This window comes from Capsicum annuum, chromosome 1 (genome assembly GCF_002878395.1).
Source record: "Capsicum annuum cultivar UCD-10X-F1 chromosome 1, UCD10Xv1.1, whole genome shotgun sequence".
NCBI lineage: Eukaryota > Viridiplantae > Streptophyta > Magnoliopsida > Solanales > Solanaceae > Capsicum > Capsicum annuum.
The window spans coordinates 748,249-756,773 of record NC_061111.1 but is presented as its reverse complement, the minus strand read 5'-3'; the positions used below and the strand labels follow the sequence as shown (position 1 = coordinate 756,773).

Genomic DNA, 8,525 nt, shown 5'->3' with positions numbered 1-8,525 from the left:
AGGAGTATTTTTTAGGAGGGGCTCTAACACTACAAATATAACCAATATTTCAAGCAGTGGTTTCTCAATATATGCATTATTTCTAAAAATAAAATATAATCTTCATATTGTTGTTCTATTTACAAGCAATGAACAAATTCAATGCATAACATTTTGAAGATCTATTTCTGTTGTGGTTTTTTCTTGACTCTCTAAATAACTCTTATTATGAAAAGATTTGAGATGATGTTTGTGATAAGTTGTTGGTGAATTTAGAGTAGTAATTAATTTGTCTAATGTAAAAAAAAGGATAAAAAACAGCTCGTGCATTAAAGCTATTGTTATCTATAGAAAGGAAACATATCCTTTTTATCTTCATTCGAACCACTGTTGGTCATATTGCTCTTTATCGAGAAATCGAAGAAGCTATACAGGAGTTTTCTCGGGCCTATTCATATGATACCTAACGTAAATCTATGACACCGTGGGACTTCGGGGCTCTCCGGTTCAGCTAGGTACATAGTTTCGGAATTTATACGCGAATCAAGATCAATAAAAGGAAGTTTTACGATCACCGACTCAAACCCATTGTCGAAACCTACTCAGCGGAATATGGAGGTACTTATGGCAGAACGGGTTAGTCAATCTGGTCTTTCACGAATCACAAGAGTCTACGCAGTCTTACTCTACATTTCTGTTGTACTATTTCCACAGCTTGAACCCGTGAGCTCGTAATCACATGACAACTTTACCTATTACACCAAAACTCCCTTTGTATAAAAGATGAATACAAAAAGACAGTTGAGTGCACTAAAACTCTAACTATGCGCGTATTTTGGAAAAGAGTTGAACCACGTATAAGAATCTATTGACACGACCCTACTTTGTTTCTAATCTATTTTTGTAGCTTGATTCGGTGAGCTCATAATCATCTGACAATAACTTTACATGGAGTCCAGAGTGCAGAAGAAGAAAAAAAAAAAAGTAGAAAAGACAAAACAAAAGCAAACATAGTAAATGCTTAGCAATAAAAAGGAATGTGTGTGTTCCTTTGTATCTTCAAATAGTTTCTAATTTGGTCTCTTTATATTTACACTTTTTGCATAGACAAGAGTCAAGATTAGTCCCCTCTTTGCCCCCTCAACCACCTTCTTCTTCTCTCCAATTTTCTATTAAACTAAAAATATATAGTAGTACTATAACAACAAACCCCAACTATCTTACTATCTCATTAGTCCCACCACAATTCTTCTCTTTTAGCTCCAAGATTGCTACTTTTTTGCTGTTTAAAATTGAAAAAAATAATACCCAAAATTTGTTTTTGCTGCAAAGCTGCATTCTTGGAGTTCTTTTTTTGGCTTCAAGATTGTTGCTTTTTTGCTAGAGAATGAAGTTTTTGCTGTTTAAATAGTGAAAAAACACACACCCAAGATTTGCTTTTGTTGCAAAGTTGCATTCTTGGAGTTATATTTGGCTTCAAGATTGTTGCTTTTTTGCTGTTTATATAGTGAAAAAAAAAGAACACCCAAGATTTGTTTTTGCAGCAAAGTTGAATTTTTGGTTTTGCTTTTTTGTGTTTGAAGAAGTAAAATGTGTGATACTATGGTAAAAGAGACACTTAAGAGTCTTTGTAGAAGCCATGGATGGTCTTATGGAGCTTTATGGGGTTTTGATCAGACAAATTCTTTGTGAGTTTTTGTTTTTTACTTTATCTTTGTGTCATAGTTTTTCTTTTTTACTTTTTTTTTCCCTTCTATATTGTTGTGATGAAGTTCGTTTTTCCTCACTCTTTTACCTTTAAAGGATTAAGTAGTGAAAGTACTTTTTTTTTGTTTTTCCAAAGGGAGCTTTTTATATGTGTGTGAAATTTTTGATTTTTTTTATCATGTCATGTTTATATGTTATACAAATACTACATTATGGTACTACTCACCTCCTGTTTGGCCCTAGATTTTGAAGTTGAAACTTGAAAAATTGAGTTTTTGAAGATGTAATTGTTGGAATTTATAGTTTTGTTTGAACGTGCAGTTTACTTGAATTTTTTTGAAGTTTCATAAATGAAAGTCTAAAAATCCAAAAACTAGTTCGAGTTGTTTTTGATAACTTGAAAATATTTGAAAAAAAAAATTGTATTCAAAATTGATACTATGGCCAAACAGATATTTGAAGATAACTTTTTTAGAATTAGTTTCAAAATCTATGGTCAAACGCTAGCTTTGTTTTCCGTTCACTATTTTTTTTTAATTTCCAAATAGAAAATGACATGAATGTCTTGGATCAAAAGATTTAATATTTAATTCTTGATCCTCTTTTTGACTATATTCCCTTTTATTGTCCTTGTTCATATGTTGAGGAAATTATATTATCTCAAATTCAAACTGATTTTGTGATGTTCAGCAGATTTGATGAAATTACATCAATATAACTTCATTTCCATATGTTAAATTGAACAAAAAAAAAAGAATCTTGAAAGCAAAAAAAAGTTTACTTTGTTCCTTTAATTGGTGTATTGTAACTTCTTTTGAATATGGTTGTTATACTTTCTATTTCTATTTGATGTTCTTGAATATATTTTAAGGAAAAAAAAGGAACTTCCATTTGCAAAAGTTCTAATGAAATCTTCTGCATGACAGATTATTAACTTTGCAAGATGCATACTATGAGGAACAAATGGGATCTGTGATTGATGAAATGCTTCTGCAAGTCCATATTCTTGGTGGAGGGTATGATGCTAAATGAAATCTTTCTTGAGAAAATTCAGTTAGTATATTTGTAGTACTCCCTCCGTTTCAATATGTTTGTCTTGTTTTGACTTGACACGGGCTTTAAGAAAGTAAAGACGATTTTGAATCACGTGGTCTTAAACTATATATATGCCAAATTTACCAAAATATCTTTTAATTTTGTGGTCTCGAAAGAGTAGCTATACGAACTTAAAAAGAAATTAAGACAAACAAATTGAAAGAAAGGGAGTAATTCTTTTGTGATATATTTCAATGGCTTAAAGAATCTTTACAAGTTTTCAATTATGATGTTGATGATATGATTTTTTTACAGGATAATTGGCCAAACAGCATTTAATAAGAAGCACAAATGGATGTTTTCAGAAGCTAATCATGAAAAGCAGATGCCCATTGGATCCTCTAATAATTCCAACTTATTCCTGGTAATAATTTGTTTCCTTGCTTCCACAGCAGACTTGTTGGAACTTTTTATTGAGGAAAGTTGTGAGTTAATAAGAGGTTTTACTAACTTTAAACCTGGCAATTGCATCTTCATTTTGTAGGATGATAATGAGTTTCAACAACAATTTTCAACTGGGATAAAGGTACTTTCTTGTAGTTCTTAGCTCGCCTTTTTTCGATTCCACCACCTGCTAATGTTGGTTTCACTCTGTAACAAATGATTTTCTTATTGTTTTGCAGACAATTGCTGTAATCTCTGTCGAACCATTGGGTGTTCTGCAATTTGGTTCTACTAATAAGGTTAGCAATAATTTCTATATTTGAATAACCCGAGCATATAACACAATAAAAAATGTTCATATTAAGGCCCTCTCTTCTTTGTGAGACGCGTTTGACACATTCTTTCACTGATTTGTTAGTCTTGTGAAGGGAAAACTACTTAGAAAATTACAGTATATAGTTGTAGGCATTTACTATTATCGTAAGCTCACCGATCTGTGCTAATTTAGTCAACTTTTGAAACTTAAGCTTATATTTTCTTGAATCGGATAGTTCCTAATCATGTTCATCCACGTACTGATGTATATATAAAGTAACTGAATGCTCAAGATGTTGGCAGAGCATCTCGAGTACTCCTTTACTGATCTGACGACCAGATCACATCATCAGACTTTGATTGCTTCAAGTCCATGTTCAAACAGTTTTTGTATGTGTACTTATTTCTTTATGTTTCTGCAGCTTCAAGAGAGGACGTGTTTTGTGGATCAAGCAAGAAAACTTTTCCAGGGGATAGGAGGATCACCGACTTCATCTATCTGCGAGAATCTGCATTTTGTGAATTCCAAAGTTTTGCCAACTGCAAACAATGAAAGTTTAATGAAGGAATCTTGTTTTCTAGAAGATCTCATTCAGTCGGTAACATGCAATGCGGAAAATCAGATTATGGCTTCTGATGTAGCTATAACGTTTTTGAGTGAAAACCAGTTTGAGAATGTGAATCAGTTCAATTATTGCAGCAGCCAATTTGATACTCAACTACAGCAAGGAATGTTCCCATCTGCTGATTTCTTTACCGGCTCCCACGGCTTCCAAGATTCCTTTCTTACATCAACGTGGGAAGATCTACCATCAGATATGAGCATACAAGATTTCAATTATGTCCTTCCCACGGTGCCAAACCTTTTTGAATATGGCACAGGGGCAGCTCAAAGCTTTCATGAGGGCACAGCATTCGGTTCCTTAGGTGGATTTGGAGTATTTGCTAATGAGGATAAGACAACCGAGCAGTATTGCACAACGTTGCTGAACCAGGATACTACTGGCCCTCTAAATGGATATATAGTTCAATGTCCTGTCAACCAGAGGAATGATGGAGCAGTTAGTACTATCAACGATAACTTCTTAGATACGATGGGGATCTTCTCAGCCTCTGCTAGTCTAAATGAGCAGCTTAGGTTTAATGCAGACAGTGATGCTTCTGTTTCAATTCAAAGTTCGATCACCAATGCCTTTGAAACTGTTGAAAAAGCGAACTGTTCAAACATGTCTCCCCTTGAGAAAATGACTAATTTAGTTGGTGTAAAGCATGAATCTAAAAATCCATGTAACTGGGGTGATCTTTTGAACCCTGTTATAAGCACTTCCAACTCTGGATTGACCTATAGTAATGCTAGTGAATTCAGATCTAGGCCAGCTAACAGGTTATTCTCCAAACTGGGATTAGACCAGCTTCTGGATGGCACCTTGAGCGGCTCTTGTTCGTTTGCTGGATCTGTTTCCAATGATCAGTTGTCAGAAACAAGTAAGAGAAGAAGAGTAGGAAGTTCTTCGGGATGCAACTATCTTCCAAAGGCCCTTGGTTTTTCTAGCTTTGATAGAAATACAAAGTTGGTGCAGCCTGAATGTGATCTAGATAGGACAAGCAACCTCGAAACCAAGAGTGAGGTCATCACAAAATTGGATGCAAGTACATTAATTGGAGATAGATGCAGCATCAATGCCCGCAATACCATTTTACCAGTTAAGGGCAATGAAAAAACCTCAAAGCCTACCAAGAAGAAAGCTAAACCAGGAACTCGGCCTATTCCTAAGGATCGGCAGCTGATCTATGAACGTCTTTCAGAGTTGCGAGGGCTCATCCCCAATGGCGAGAAGGTATTGTCTCCAAACTCCCTATGTTTCGCTTAGTGGACTAAAAAAGAAATAAATTTGAAAGAGTGCTTCTACTCTTAATAATTCTACAAAGAACTCATGTTTCAGTTGTTTCTTTGACAGATGAGCATTGATCGCTTATTACACAGAACTGTAAAGCACTTGCTTTTCTTGCAAGGCGTCACTAAACATGCTGAAGGACTCAAAAAGACTGAAGGTTTGAAGGTAATAATCAATCACTTTGATTTATTTGATATCTTTGAGTAGTTAAAAAGATAGACATGCTTCTCAGTACTAATTAACAAGTTTATCAACCAGCAGGATTCAAAAACTCCGTTCAACTCCAAGGCTAATGGCACTGGAGTTACATGGGCATGTGAAATTGGCGAGCAAACAATGGTTTGTCCACTGATAGTTGAGGACCTTAGTACACCTGGTCAAATGCTTATAGAAGTAAGTAATGGTTTTTTTGTTACCTATAAACCTAGTCATTTAGCCGAGTCTTGATAAAACCTTTATCTAACATATGATTAACCTTGTGCTATATGTACTCTTTTGCTCAGATACTCTGCAATGAACAAGGTTTCTTTCTGGAGATGGTCGATATAATCCGAGGCTTTGGCTTGAACATATTGAAGGGAGTGATGGAGTCTCGTGAGACAAAGATGTGGGCGCACTTTGTTGTTGAGGCCGAGGTACATACTTAACTGGAAAATGGCAGCAACAAATAAAACCACTTTACTTTTCCTTTGAGCTGTTTTCATCAATTAAACTTCCGATTTTCTTGCAGGGTAACAGGCTAGTAACAAGACACGAGCTTTTTTCATCCCTTGTTCAGTTTTTACAATTGACGAGTGCAAATGAAGTCGGTATGAATAATCAGCTTCAGAATGTATCCGGTCCAAGGAATGCTCTAATAAACGATTGCCCAAATTCTTCTGCACCCATGTCTGGCATCTTACCTGAAACAGTTCGTTGTGTAAGATAGCGAACACTGCAATTACTATTCTTTCTAAAAAGGCAACAAGCCGACACTTCCAGACAAGGAAATGTGCACAAGTAGATGCCATTTTCTGATTTCATCTTCGATGCATAGTGAAGTAAAAACTTGTTCGGGTGCATCGGTGTTTGTGCAAACAACTTAAGGGATGTTGAGAAGGAGCATACTGAGAAGAAGGTGTCTCAAAGAGTTTTTCCCTTCTCAAGATTGCTCCTTTTTCCCTTTAGGATTATCTTCTTTTTTCTCTCTTGTCAGAGTTTGTTTATATGTTGAAGCTGACTGACTAGCTAGGTAGTTAAGGGTTACTTTCTGATTTTACTTTTTCAATTTCTGTTGTTTCTTCTGTAACTAACTATGAAACATGAATTACTGAGAAATGTTATTAGTCTTTGCTTCTGAGTTCTGAACATCCATCATGATCTTTGTTTTGCATTTTTCTATCTTTCTAGTTCTTCAAACATGAAGTACTGAGAAATAGTTCATGGTTATGTTCCACTAATGAAATAGTGACACATCTACAACTCTTTTTTCTCAAATAAGAGCAATAATAGTGGAGATAACTGATGTTCCATTTCAAAGTTAAAGCAGAAAAAAACAATTAAAACCTGCATTATAAAATTATAAGTTATTAACTTAACTAACATACATAAGTCATTCATGGCCTAATTTTGACCCAACTTTGGTAGAACCCCCAATACCAAAAGAGTTTTTGATTCACTATAGAATATTCTATAATGTAAATATATTAGTGATGCCAGGTCAACTTATATGCACCTCAACCATTCCATTAAATACCCACTACCTACCACCAGCACAAGCATCGGATAACTCAGTGCGTCTAGACTTAGACAGATGGCAAGAAGTAACCCTAGTATTTTTTGTCTTCTATGATTTTAACTCATTTTATTGACCGCTAGTCCACCCGTTAGATGCTATAATGTCAATAGAAAAATGACTTTGCTAGGTAAGTTTAATGTAAAAAACTGATAGAAGAGGATTCTGATGAGAGAAGCACTAATCAGAAAGGATTACTATAATTAGACAATGAGATGACCTAAACCATACTCTAAAGTAAGGATTAGTTAGTGACAACCAGCTGTTATGATAAAAACCAAACTGATGACACTTAGTTTGTTTATGAAATTTAATTTTTAATTTGGACCACTTATCAGCCAAACTGTAGTGGTACTTGTGGTTTTCTTTAGACCTGATATGTTGGAAGAAATTTATTATTAAATACTCACTGGTTTATGAATATGTGATTGATTAGTTTATTGGCATAATAAATAAATCCTTAGCTGACATCTATGCCCTCCGATTTTGGGTATGCACTTGTACGAACTTAAACTATCATACAGTTTAACAAGTAGACAGACACACACGTAGAATGCGTGTGTCTACTTGTTCAACTTTATGATAGCTAGTTTAAGTGCCTAATCGTGTACACTCAGAGTTGGAGGGTATACATGTCAGCCGAGATCTAGTTAAATGACACGTTTATATATTATGCCTAGTTTATTCATGTGCAATATGAGTGACATAGAAATTTGCAACTGAGTCATGACTAGGGGTGGACATCTTTTGGTTTAAACCGAAAAAACCGAGAAACCAAACTGAAATTTAATTTTGGTTTCGTTTTTTCTGATTGGATTCGATTTGTAATTTTAAAATTTTGATTTTTCGGTTCGGTTTTCTGTTTAAAAAAAATAAAATTGATTAAACTGAAAAACCAAAAACCGAAATTTTATAAATAAATAATATATATATATATATATGATATTTAGTAATTCGTATTCACAATTAACATTTAACAGCAAATTCGCATACGCCGCAGGCTGTTTATGAATTGTTTTAGTAACTTAAATATTTTATGGACTATTTTGGTGACTTTGGACTTATATATATATAAAATATTATATTATATATATATAATATATGAATGTGAATGATATTTAGTAATTCACATTCACAATTAACATTTAACAGCAAATTCGCATACGCCGTAGGCTGTTTATGAATTATTTTAGTGATTAAATATATTATGGACTATTTTGGTGACTTTGGACTGTTTTATGGACTATTTATGCAGAAAGTATATTGTTTCATGGACTATTTTTATGAGTTTTGTGTTGTTTTGTAGATTATTTATGCAAAGTTATATTATATGTAATGATTAATGACGTTATGTATTATGTTAAACTTATGATTAT

At 34.0% G+C, this 8,525-nt stretch overlaps 1 protein-coding gene across 3 annotated transcripts; it reads left to right on the top strand.

Moving 5' to 3' along the window:
- Positions 1–1,040: 1,040 nt before the first annotated feature.
- On the top strand, positions 1,041–6,718 carry LOC107863779 (transcription factor EMB1444). 3 transcript variants are annotated; one of them, XM_016709921.2, is made up of 10 exons: positions 1,041–1,667; positions 2,613–2,702; positions 3,037–3,145; positions 3,266–3,307; positions 3,405–3,464; positions 3,903–5,318; positions 5,439–5,540; positions 5,637–5,768; positions 5,879–6,010; positions 6,106–6,718. In XM_016709921.2, the coding sequence occupies exons 1-10, from the start codon at positions 1,570–1,572 to the stop codon at positions 6,301–6,303; spliced, it is 2,379 nt and encodes a 792-aa protein (XP_016565407.1). In that variant the 5' UTR covers positions 1,041–1,569; the 3' UTR covers positions 6,304–6,718. The 3 variants fall into 3 exon arrangements, with proteins under 3 accessions (XP_016565407.1, XP_016565401.1, XP_016565415.1); XM_016709915.2 differs by having other exon boundaries at positions 5,634–5,768; XM_016709929.2 differs by lacking the exon at positions 1,041–1,667 and adding an exon at positions 2,267–2,509 and having other exon boundaries at positions 5,634–5,768.
- Positions 6,719–8,525: the final 1,807 nt, after the last annotated feature.

Bases quoted from the DNA above. Each gene is read 5' to 3' on its own strand.
- LOC107863779 (XM_016709915.2), top strand. From the start codon at position 1,570: ATGTGTGATACTATGGTAAAAGAGACACTTAAGAGTCTTTGTAGAAGC. The intron at 2,703-3,036 runs GTATGATGCTAA...ATTTTTTTACAG, and splicing joins GTCCATATTCTTGGTGGAGG to GATAATTGGCCAAACAGCAT. The intron at 6,011-6,105 runs GTACATACTTAA...ATTTTCTTGCAG, and splicing joins ACTTTGTTGTTGAGGCCGAG to GGTAACAGGCTAGTAACAAG.